Source organism: Drosophila yakuba, chromosome X (assembly GCF_016746365.2).
Source record: "Drosophila yakuba strain Tai18E2 chromosome X, Prin_Dyak_Tai18E2_2.1, whole genome shotgun sequence".
Classification (NCBI taxonomy): Eukaryota; Metazoa; Arthropoda; class Insecta; order Diptera; family Drosophilidae; genus Drosophila; species Drosophila yakuba.
This window is the reverse complement of record NC_052526.2, coordinates 5,908,819-5,921,729: the sequence shown is the minus strand read 5'-3', so window position 1 is coordinate 5,921,729 and position 12,911 is coordinate 5,908,819. Positions and strand designations below refer to the sequence as shown.

At 42.8% G+C, this 12,911-nt stretch overlaps 1 protein-coding gene across 14 annotated transcripts in view; it reads left to right on the top strand.

The window, feature by feature from the left end:
• Window positions 1–12,911, top strand: part of LOC6524383 (protein kinase shaggy) — a 46,192-nt gene that overhangs the window by 18,099 nt on the left and 15,182 nt on the right. Inside the window, exons 1-2 of one of the 14 annotated variants that reach the window (XM_039377662.2) lie at window positions 7,528–9,931; window positions 10,188–12,885. The exons of 8 other annotated variants lie outside the window; for them this stretch is intronic. In XM_039377662.2, coding sequence (XP_039233596.1) covers window positions 8,152–9,931; window positions 10,188–10,225 — 1,818 coding nt within the window. In that variant the 5' untranslated portion in view covers window positions 7,528–8,151 and the 3' untranslated portion in view covers window positions 10,226–12,885. Of the gene's footprint in view, window positions 1–7,527; window positions 9,932–10,187; window positions 12,886–12,911 lie in introns of those variants that run through there. 5 more of the 14 variants (XM_039377659.2, XM_039377657.2, XM_039377660.2 and 2 more) reach the window with 5 other exon arrangements.

The window sequence follows — 12,911 nt, the reverse complement described above, 5'->3', positions numbered from 1 at the left end:
GCTCGCCAAAACTTTCCAGTCTGCTGCACAACAATGTGAAACGGAACACGAAACGTTCCTCTTCTTGATTCACATATGTATATATCTCTCTTGTATATACATATTGACTGACTTGAATACGTATCTACGTATCTTCTGCGTTTCGTTGCAAATCTTTTGGCGCAATTAGCGTGCACAATTAGCACATTTCTAGTACACTCGTAGCGCCGTCCTTTTCCAGCTCGCTTGCGTGCAAATTTAATTAGCGGCCCATGCGCCCGGCCAGAGAGCCAGAAAGAGACGGCAAGAAGGGAAGTACTGCATGAATTATTGGATGGAAATTAAATGGTATCGAGGTGAAGTCTGAGGTCTGAGGTCTTTTGTCCACAACTTCCAATTATCGATGAAAAAGAAAGACACACAAATTTTCCACTGTACGACGATCTGCAATTAGCACTTTGGTATTTATGCGCCGAATTCATTTTCCGCCATGCAAATTTGCCAACGGCAAATATAAACATACTGTATTGGGACTAGCACTTAGCGTGGATCCATCAATAATCCGCTTACCGCTTATCGCTTATCACGTGCTTCCCCAAACGCCCCCGAGTGTCAATTTGAGCTGGCGTTTGGAATTCGCAGTAGTTTTCGACTTTTTCTGACTTTTGTAGGCTCACCACCGGTCGGTCACCCACCGGTGGCGTCTGGTCTGAACCGAATCTGAGGCAACTTGGCCCAACTTGCTTGCCATCTTCCGGTGCACTGGCACTAGCACTAGTACTTGGGTGAAAAGTGGGTCTTGCTGTTTGTCTGTCTGTCTGGGGGAAATCTTATCGCACGCATTTAGAGTTGGGCTCGCCCACCGTCTGGTGTCATCGAGTGTCCGCGCCAGATACAGACACAATGTGTTTGCGTTACGTAGTCATAGCGATTGGTAAAAAAAAAAAAAAGAAATACTTGAGCTGAATCTTTGTAAAGTATGTTTACCGCCCAGAATAGTTTTTCTATCCCATTACTGCGTTTATGCGATGCACTTTTCACGCACTTTGCTCAATGAAAAGTGGTTACGTTTTACTCACTATCAGACATTCCTATCAGCTGAGACCCAAGAAAAGCGTAAATTTTTCGTGTTTCGCATAAGAAGGCGGCCAATTTGAGTTCACGCTTTTACGAAATCATGAAACCTTACAGCATAAACGTACATACGTAGTTCATGAAGGCGGTATGTCGGCGAACTTTTTGACGGGTTATGTGGCTAACTTCTGTGCTTTCGATTTTAAACAATAATGCGGGGAAGCACAATGAAAATGAAACATAAAGAGAAACAGCAACAGCAGCAGAAACAAAGACAACAAGAAAAACAACACAAAGGCGTTTCAAGAAACAGGGGAAACGGCGAGAAAGAAGCAGAAACTTCAACATTCGCCTGACGTAAATGCTGCCACGCATTGCGTCATTGTGGGACTGAAGTGGGAGTGAGAGGGGCGATACTGTGCGAGTGAGATGGCTGCATGCGTGAGAGAGAGGGAGCAGCTTTCGTTGCTACTCTCATGCGAGCATTTGTCGGCTTTTTCTGCTTATTAATGATTCGATTTTTGTTTTATATTTTGTGGTTTTGTGTGTGTGTGCGTTTGCGCCTTTGTTGATGACACACGGTTCACTTATTCAACGAGGGGTGAGAGGGGGTGAGCCAAAGTATAAAAACAAAAACAAAAAGGAGGAGGGCTTGTCTATAAATAAACCAACATTTTGGTAAACTTTACGCATTGCAAGCGCTTTCCTCTGTGATCAATTGTGCGTAATATTTGTGGGAAAAATCGGAGAAAATTTGGGAAAATCTAAATATCATGGTGACCTCAATTTTCGAGTTCACTATCTCTAACGATTGCTGATTGAATTGGCTGATGCAATTCATTGATGGTTTGCGTACAACTTTGCCAATCGGTTTTTTGTTTTTGGCTTTAATTGATTAATAGCTAAGGGTTTTTAAAGCGCTGAGTTGAAGGCAGTTCGCTGGCTTACTTTTGCATATATACTTTTGCCTCTTTGTTTTGTTTCTCAGATTTCTTGGCTCGATTTTTTTTTGCACTTGGGGGACAACCCAAGTACTTGGAACTCCGCATTTAGTCAGCGCTCGTTGAAATTGTCTTGGTTTTTTCCTTCGCTTGGTTTTGAATGGCTAAAAATGGGCAGTGACTAAGCCAATGTCAATTTAAGTGGCTTTAACCCATTGGGGCCGCTTAAAGTAGAGTTGTTGTAGTGTCTAATCATACAACAACCACTCTTTCGCTTTTCGCCTTATGAGTTGACTCACTGTGTTTTGGTTTATATGCAAATTGTGTTCCGTTTTTATTTTTACAATCGCAGTCGTTGTGACTTTCCCATAAATTCCATAAAAATAAACAAAAATATTTTGTAATTCCTTATCAATGTGGAAAATGCTTCTTCGCTGCCTTGTTGTTTATTTGTTTACATTAAGCAACCGAACGTTCTTGTTGTTGTTGTTGTTTGTCATGTAATTATGATAATCAAGTGCAGTAAAAACGAAAACAAAGGACTCTTGGCAACAAGAAGGGGGTTTTCGACGGGGGTTTTGGGGATTGCCATACGTTCTCATACATATTATGGTGTGAGGTTTTTTAGAGTGGATTGGATTGCCGCTTATCATCGCAAGTTAATCTCCTCTCCCAGTTCACAATCACATATTCATATATACACGATCGTGTACTTATATATGTTCTATATGCACACTTAAATGCGACGGGGGCCATATAGATAGGCGATACATGATCCGAGGTGCTTCAATATAACCCCCGCTCTCTTCCCCGTTCCCAATTAACAGAGAAAAGTACTTAGCACACACACACACACATGGCCAAAGTTCACTTTCGGCTAAGCGTTTTATATTATTTTTGATTAATTAGGCAATTTGCTAGAACCGTTGTTGTTGTTTGTTGTTGCCACTTTTTATTTGCTGATAAGATTGGGCCATGAAATGCGACGTGCACGTGCGGTTTTGGCGCAAGTCGAGTCCCTCCTGCTTCCGCCCACCAGAAACTAAAATCCACTCCAGATTCGGAGCTTTGGTTTTGGCGACAACTTGACATTCAGCCATTCAGACCGCCGGTTTTTGTTGGCCATATTGAGTGCATGGTTAAGGACTGAAATTGAATTTCAATTTTAAGTAGCAGTGGGATTTTAAGTGGATGAGTGACACGAATTGCGTTATTATTCGATTGGTCATACATACGAGATTACATAGTTTCATGGAATAGTGGTTCGCTGGCACTGGCTGGTAGTTTGGCAACATAATCTGGGCTCCTCATTTCCTCGAACTTATATACTATGTATGTATACCGTTTCTAGTAACCGATACTACATATATACTCTCGTTTTGTACCAGGTTTCTTTGTAAGTAGTGCCCTCGTTTGTATTTTCTTGCCTTGGGTTATATTTGTGTTTCCATTGTTTCCATTTTCCGCTTATCTCTTGCTGCAACTATTGATTTTGAGCTAAAATAACTAATCAATTGATAATAGGTTGCTTTTAATTTACAACTACAACATGCATATATATTCAGTGTTTTTCTCCAAGTTTCTTCGTTGCCATGTTATCACTTTGTTGTCATTTAAGTGGGTTAAATAATTATCATATAATTGCCGTTCTAATGATACGAGCAAACGCATACGCCGCTGCCTAATCAACCAATATTGATTGTTTCATTTATACATGCATTTATTTACATATAGGGATTTCTGAAAATATATTGCATATATACATGTTTTCTTTGCGACTAGAATTAAGCTTATATTACCACAAATTATCGCATTTCGAGAAGCGTTGGACGTTGGACGTTGAGCTTGTTGTTTCGGTTTCTACCAGTTTTGGGTTGTTCTTGCTGCCATTTGAACTAGATATAGATAGGTGAGGTGTGGGTGGGAATTGGTAATTGGGTGGTGGTTGCCACCAGGGTTGGGCATTCACTAATCGCGTGTTGGCTTTGGCACCTTCCCCCCTTCTTCTCCTTCACCTCTCCTCCTTTGTGTTGTGCGCTTCCTTTTCCTCCAATTTTCCAGAGCTTGCTCGTCTTTTTACCATTTTGACGGCTTTGTGTTGCTGGCTTTGTGCGCCATAATGTCCCATTGTCTTTTGCTTGTCGTTTTCCCTTTTCCCATGCAAATAGTAACAACAATTCTTGAGGGTTTTTCTAGAAAGTAATTTGTGCTTGAAATATGTACCAATACGATACATTTGTAATTGGGGGAAAAATCTTCTTTGTTCCACTCTGAGCTCCCATTTCCGGTTGCAACCAGTTTACGTTTGTTTATCGTTATCGCTGTAATCGGCGTTCGCCACCATTGCTATCGAAGTCATATGCCTTTAAGATGTTAATCGACGTCGGTGTGATGCGATGTGCAGTCTGTCATGGGTTAATTGCCTGGTCAGCTCTAATTATTGATTGCCGACTCGGTCATTAGCAGCTGGCGGAGGAAGTTAACGATAGCGATAGCCATGCTCAAGCTTCTTCTGTCTTTTCTTTTTCGGTCTTCATACATATAAGTATACATATGTGGGTATGTATGAATACTTTACCACCCCCTGCGCAGTAGGGAGCGGGCTTTTGTGTATCAGCCCAGTGCCTCCCACTTTTAGTTACTTCTTTGTTGACTGTTGGTATTCTCGAGTCTTTGGCAAATATGTACTACAAGTATATGCGCAAAATTTCCTGTGGCGCTTTGCTCTTCAATCCGCCTCATTTAATGATATTCTCGTCTTAGTTCTTTCCCAAATGAAATGCAAATGTTTTGCTATTTGCTATTTTCTTTCCACCCATTTCATCGTTCTATGCGCTCGTCGATGCGAACTTTCACTTTCGCGCGGTTGCTGAGGTGGCCAACAGATGGTGCTGGCGTGCAAGCAACAGGCGTTGTTGAAACAGTGGAATCGGAATGCATTCGATGTATTTTTGGTTCTCCCTGTTTTTTTTTTTCTTTTGCTAATTATTTGTTGCTTATTTATATTTCACTTTCGAATTCGAATGCCGCCTCAACAGTATTTTTAGTTGCGATTCAGTTCGATAGCCTAGACCTCAAAAAGGGGCACGGTACATATGGTAAATGGTAGAAAACATGTTTTGGTTTGACATTTTTCCCACATTCGCAATCAATATAGTTCCCAGCCGGTATAAATAGCCCGTAAAAGCATGTCTTGGGGCAATTACCACTGTTAATAATACCAACCACGGCAAATGCCAGAGCGCATTATCGACATGCAAGTTCAAGACCAAGTAAACAAGAACCACAGCCGCTAGGCTCACATGCCCCTTACAGGCCCCTCATAAGCCAAAGACCCACCAGCCTTTCTCTGTGAAAACCCCACTTACTTAAGACCGCGCCAACTCATTTGCTTTTTAAATGGAAGTCGACTCGAAACTGGAACCCACCGGCACGTGGCTTATATCGATTGAAATGTGAAAAAAAGCAGTATAGTCCTGTGTGGTTCATTTCAAACGTGATACTCAAAGCCACTTCCGATTGGCTGCTCTTTTCTCGAAAGTAGATTTTAATGTATTAATATCCCTTTCATAAAAACTATACTGCCTACAGCGGAAACTTGTTTAGTTTTTACTTAACGTAACGTACAATTAACATAATAATAGCCAGGTGTGCATTAGAAAAACAACCAATTTGTTATTATTTATTACACTAAATTATTTCCAGAATGGCTAATAGGTGAATGTACCTGTACGGCCTAATAAGCCACCCAACAAGTGCCCATTCGATGGTGTACAGCAAGTAATAACTTATAGACATTATGTATTTAAGGCTTGGGATTGGGGCTCTGCGTCTTTTCTAAGCGCCCAATGTCAAGTCAATAACATAAAAGCAAATGACGCAGTGGCAACCAGAATCGGTTGCTTGGTTGGTTAGTAGGGGTTGTTAGTAGGCGAAAGTGCAAGAGGTGAATGGGTTTACGGAAGAAAGTTCGCGAACAATATTAGGTATAGTCCGACTTATATATATGATATTTAACAAAGTTGAATAGTAACAATAAAGTATTTGAAAGTTGAGCTCCGTTCTTTTTCCTTCTTCTACGAATGCATATACAGGGATTTTTTTTTTACGTTCTGATACATTGAACACCCTGTAGGGACTGCGTCACCCTGTAGATAGCTTTGTTCATCCCCCAACTAGCAGGTTTCGTGTTTCTGTTTCTTTATTATTATTTTTCCGTTTCGTGTTGTTTTTGTGCCATGGCATGACCTAACCAACTAAGCCAACAAACTGACCTGAGCACCCTTCACTACTCCCCGTACCGCCCACTTTCCCTTCCCCCTCCCCGACTCCCGCCCCTTGTTGGACACTTGTCATCGTCTGCAAAACCGCTTTCAACCTGAAACCAACCCGTTCGCCGTTTAGGGGAATTGGACTTACGGACGGAGACTCGTGCAATAATTGTGTTGCCTCTTTGATGGGGTTTGTCTTTGGTCTATTGCGCACTGTGTGTTGACCATTGTTGATTTTTTTTCTTTTTTGTTAATGTTTACCTTTTATACGTTTGCCATTGTTCCGTTCCCTGTATAGTAGTTTTCTTGGCAAAAGACCCAATCGCATTTAAATATGACTTGCTGACTCTCCACTTATTCGGAGAATTGCGTCGATGTTCCTTATCCTCGAACCACTTTTAACTTTTACTTTAACTTTAACTTTATAGCACCATTATTCGGAGTCGCTATCAATAGATGCGATGGTACGACACCAATTGACATATATACATTTATATACTCCATTTTTCTATAAAGTATTTGCATTCAACTGATATTCCTTCCATAATTTCCGTTTTTGATAATGCTCATTGCAGTGCTTTTGCTAGCACATCGTTCCAGATGCCGTTAAGCTGTTGCTTAATTTATAATTCATTCTTGTTTAATTTAACACCTCCGCACTTCAGGTCTCCTGATAAATATGTGCAGTTGTAAATTAATGGGCTCGGCAACAAGAGCAAAGCCTACCCACCCATAGGCATGCATAGGTAAATAAAATAAAAACAAAAAAAACCCCTGTCTTTTATTGTTGTTTCTTATTTTGGCTTTTAGTGTAGTATTTTTAATGCTGATAAATGGGAGTTTAAAGTAGTGATAAGATAAAGGCTTCACGGCGGCAAGAAGAGTAAGGGAAGAAGAAGATGCCAGAAGCTTATCATTTTCGGTTGCTGCCATCTCTTTGCAGTATTGCATCTGCGTGCTCCATTCCATTGTGTCCCGGTCTCAGGCAGGTGTTTCACTGCCAAATGTTGCACATTTGACCGATGAAAGTTTGCTCGCCATCTCGCTCTGCATCCATTTGCCCCGCTCATTGTTCTGTTCTCTCCCTTTCTCTTTCTGGTCGTTGCGTTGTGTTCCATTGCCACTCGTTCCTCCGTCCATCACATACTCGTATGTGTGTTGGCTTGGCGTGCGTCAGCGATAATAATTTGGAATTTGAGTTGTCGTTTTCGCTCTGTTTCGCTCTTTCTCCTTCTCTTTCTCTCTGCGTTTCTGTTTCTGTTTCTCGGTTTCATTTGAGCTTCTCGAGTTCTCAGTTCATTCGCGACCTTAAAGGCGGCCGCACATGTTGCACGCTAAGAAAAACCGACCAGAACAGAACTGAACAGAACAGAACGAAACAGAACAGACCACACAAATAAATAACCCAAATAGACAGTAAAATATTGCAAATCACAAAGATCTCCCATTTCTGTTTTTTTTTTTTTTTGTTCTTGTTTTTCGTGTGAGTGTGTTTAAATTTGAATACTTTTTGTTTGGCTTTTCTCTATATTCCTGACGGATTTAACAAACCGCACTGCTGGTCTAAATTTAGCCCGAAAGTCAAAATAGAACAAATTGGTGTTTGAAAATGCAGCAAAAACAGCAAAAGTTCGTGTAACGAAATCGAAAACAACCACTAATTTGTTTACCCGATTTGAATATAATATTAGGCAATGTGACTGTGAAGCGCCAACACTAAACAAAAAAAAAAACCAAAAATAAAAGAAACTTACATAAAATCAAAAAGTGATTTAAAGTACCATCATACTGAAAAACTGTGCCGCTTAAGACGCTTGATAAGTTTTAAAGAACCGAAAGGGAAATACTCTAACGCCTAGAGTATTTAACAGACCATTGAAAACCTGATGGCAACAACAACAACCACGCAGGCAGCAGGAGCTGCACCAGCTCTCAACCTATTGCCCGCCATTGATAACACAAATAATACACTGATCAACAACAACAATAATAATAATAATAGTAACAGTAATAATAACAACAACGTGACAAGCCAGCCGATTAAAATACCGCTGACCGAGCGCTTCTCATCGCAAACATCAACGGGCTCGGCGGACAGCGGCGTAATTGTTTCCAGTGCATCGCAGCAGCAACTGCAGTTGCCGCCACCGCGCAGTAGCAGTGGCTCGCTGAGCCTGCCACAGGCGCCACCTGGCGGCAAGTGGCGGCAGAAGCAGCAGCGCCAGCAGCTGCTGCTCAGCCAGGACAGCGGCATCGAAAATGGTGTCACCACCAACACCACCACCACCTCCTCCCGTCAATCAAAAGCCAAAGCCAAAGCCAAGGACATCCAGGGCGTGGGAAAAGCCAGTCACAATGCCACAAGCTCGAACGAGTGCGGCGCCCAGTCCAACAGCAGCAGCGAGAGCCTGGGCAGCAACTGCTCCGAGGCCCAGGATCAGCAGCGAGTAAGGGCCTCCTCCGCCCTGGAGCTCAGCAGCAGCGGTAGCGTGGACACGCCCGTCATCGTGGGCGGTGTGGGCAGTGTGGGCAATAGCATCTTGCGCAGCCGCATTAAGTACAAGAGTACGAACAGCACCGGAACTCAGGGATTCGATGTGGAGGACCGCATCGATGAGGTGGATATCTGTGATGACGACGTCGACTGCGATGATCGCGGATCGGAGATCGAGGAGGAGGAGGAGGACGATGGCGTCAATGTGGACGACGATGTCGAGGAGGCCGACAACCAGTCGGACAATCAGTCGGGTATTATAATCAACCTCAAGAGCAAAACCGAACAAGAGGCGGACCACGACGACGACGAGGTGGATGCCAAGCCGAAAAACCGACTTCTGCCACCGGATCAGGCGGAACTCACAGTGGCGGCGGCAATGGCCCGTCGCCGGGATGCCAAGAGCCTGGCCACCGATGGCCACATCTATTTCCCGCTGCTGAAGATCAGCGAGGATCCGCACATTGATGCGAAGCTGATCAATCGCAAGGATGGCCTCCAGGACACCATGTATTATTTGGACGAGTTCGGCAGTCCCAAGTTGCGGGAGAAGTTCGCCCGCAAGCAGAAGCAACTGCTTGCCAAGCAGCAGAAGCAGATGATGAAGCGGGAGCGAAGGAGCGAGGAGCAGCGCAAGAAGCGAAACACCACTGTGGCATCCAACTTGGCGGCCAGCGGAGCGGTGGTGGACGACACCAAAGATGATTACAAACAACAACAACCACACTGTGATACTAGCTCTAGGAGCAAACATAACTCGGTACCCAATCCCCCCAGCCACCTGCATCCGAATCACAACCCTCACAGCCATCTCGTTGTGCCTGTGGCTGATGACGTGGATGTGGACGTGCATGTGGCTGCCGCCAGCGACGTGGACAGCGGTGCCGTTAAGATGCGCCGTCACAGCCACGACAACCACTACGACCGAATCCCCCGGAGCAATGCTACCACCATCACCACCCGCCCTGCAATCGATCACCAGTCGCAGAACATCGAGGACGTCGAGCAAGGAGCCGAGCCCCATATCGATGGCGAAGTGGATCCAAATCCGGAGCTGGATGCGGATGCGGACAGCGATGGGAGCGGCGAGAACGTTAAGACTGCCAAATTGGCCAGAACACAGTCCTGCGTCAGTTGGACCAAAGTGGTGCAAAAGTTCAAGAATATACTAGGTAAAATCTACTGCCCAGCCTAGATTTAAACTTCAACTTAAACTTAAGTTAAGCGGGAAGCTAAGTAAGATAGTAATTAGTATAGACTATAACCTATAGCATATAGACTTTAAAGCTGCCGCAGACTTTGCTCTCTGATAATAGAGATTTTCTTCAATGGCTAGATAGATAGATACTTTTCGGAGCTTTTCCATTCTTATCAATTGCTTTAAACTGTGATTTCTAAAGTTTTTCATTTCCTTTCTTCTATTTGTAGGTAAGTGTCGATTGAATGGAAACACAAATTCCTCATAACTCCTGAGGGTTATCGTATCGGGTGAGATTGTTCTATGTACACACACACACACACACACATTTATACACACATAGATAAGTATTTTTATATGGGGATACGCGCGGTACGTTTATGGGTACGGAAAATTTTCGGAGATTTAATGTAAAGTGATAAAGGTCTGGCTGCCACTCTCTGCTATTAGTCAAGGCAAGAAATGATGCATAATACATAATCGTTGTTTTATGACACATCTTTCGTTGTGATATATGTATGTATGTATAAACTTTTGATCGAAATGCAGTATGTGTATACTTTATGGCATTCTTCTCTAAGGGAAGTGGGAAGCTCGGTCAATAACCCACCCCAGTGAGTGCATATTTCCATTTCCATTTTTCCGATAGCTTTGTGTCAAGCCTTTTTGCTCTGCTGAGATAAACAAGGGGATAAACAACGAGCCTATATGGGGGGATCGCATTCTCCCCTTTATTGCCATGCAAAACATACTCGTACATATCAAATATATATGTAAAATGTGATCCTGGCTTTTTTGTGGAAAAAGCAGTCGGCAGTCGACAGTTGAGAGTCGACAGGCGGCCGATAAGCCGAAGCGGAATATTCTCGCCCAGCTCTACAACAGGCCATTTCTCAGTTGTTGCATTTCATTTGTGTCGCTGATAAGGAAATCCGACAAGGAGCTCTGATTTACGCCAGCTGATGTTGATTTCTTCGCTCGCCTACTCACTTACACAGTATACTTTATGACTGGCAAACTTTGGATTAAGCGCATATTATGTATATTATGTATTGTTATAGTCGACAGTCATACTAACTGAATAAGTGCGCACAAAGTGACCGACGAGTTTTCGGCATGCATTATGACAAAGATTATTGTATAACTTTTCCGACGTGATCTAGTTACCACCCACCCACCTGTGTCATTCGATAAGATGCCTTTGTAGTCTGTTGTCTCCAGATCCCACTACCACCCAAATGGGCGTTTTAGGTATATACGAATATGTATAAACTGGTTGGCAGTTGCATCATTTTGGAATCTTGGCTCGTGAACTTAGCGAAGCGTTAACGCTGCGGTGCGAAAAGTGGCAATCCGCCCTTTACGACTTACGATCTACGACTTACACCGCCTGGAATGGATGGCACTGTGTCACAGCGTGCTTGTCACCTACGTATCATCGCGTATCATCAACATCCCAAGTCGGCGACTCAGTTTCCATCCGGCAAGTTGTGGAAGTGATTTGCAGATGCTGACTGATAGGATGATGAAAGACAGTACTCAGTGTTAGCAGTAACCAATCAGAACTTGGTTACTCCGCCCAATTACGCCCAATTTCTCGCCGTGTAGAGGTTAGTTCAAATCTAAGGCAGCCTGCATGATCAGAGATCAGCAGTAAAGAGATCAAGAAGCACGCGGCTATATTGCTTACAGCGCTGATTATATATAGCCATATTTATATACATATATATATGAAGCCCCGACTGTCGCAGAGGGGGGAAGTGGGAGGAATTGGGGATTCGGGAGCAGAGATTACGCCGTGTTAGTAGCTGTTGTTTTTGTTTTTTGTATTTTTTTAACGCTCGACAATCACGCGCTCGTTTCATAAAACGGATGACAGGGCGAAAAAAACTTTTCCAAAAATATCAAAGCCCAACAAAACATGCATATATTGAGCAGCTTGTGAAATGTATTTATACTTATATGCCCGCAAAGACGAGTCGAGTCGCGTATTATGTACAAGTCTAAATACATTTGTATATTCACTAAATCTGTGACCAAACGGAGGCGTGTCTCTGTTTCGTCGTCTTGTCGATGTTTTCTGTTTTTTAGTACGCCCTCTCACCTCATTTCCTTTCTACCCTGCCCTGCCTCACTTTCGATTTGGACTTTTAAATGGGGGAAAAATATGTTTTTGTTACTCACTAGTACTAGTAGCTAGTACCATTTGCTACTCAGATGATTATAAATTTAGTGAAGAGCTAGAAAGCCGTGCAACCTGTTGCTTTTGGATATTTGTTGTTTTCAAGATCGCAGTTGCAGCTTCGTTGTTTATTCCACATTGATTATGTATCTGATTAGGAATGACAACAATACTGCAATTTGTGTATTTGCATTTGTACTGAGGGCGATGCAACAACTGATTAGTGTTGCTATTTACATCAGTCGGTTACAGCGATGGAAATGTTTTATTTAGCATTTGTCCAGCTGTTTTCCATTGCCGTTTTCCATTCGCGCCTGCTTTTATTTTAATTTGCTTTATTTTATTTTATGTTATGTCAACTCGCATTCAATACTTGTTTGATCAGCTGCGAAAAGAGCATGTTCAATAGGTTCTAGATGCCAGATAACAGATAACCAGATACCCAGATAACCAGATAGACAGATAACCAGATACTAGTAGTTCTCTTTAGAATGCACCTAGCGACTTATTGATTTCTCTTCGGCTAAATGGCTTCCTTGTTTTTGTTTTGTATGTTTGCACTTTGAGGTCTTCTAACGATTGCTTCGTTGATGGGCGGTATTTGGGTATTTGGGCTTCACATAGATATGGGAATACAAAAGATACAAAGTATACAAAAGAGAAAAGTATTGCCCGATTTCATTTTCTTGCTGGCATTCAAAAGTATGCAATGGAAAGCAGCAGCACATGCAGCAAAGACGATGCGATAAAAGAGGAGAACCCCTTTTGCTGA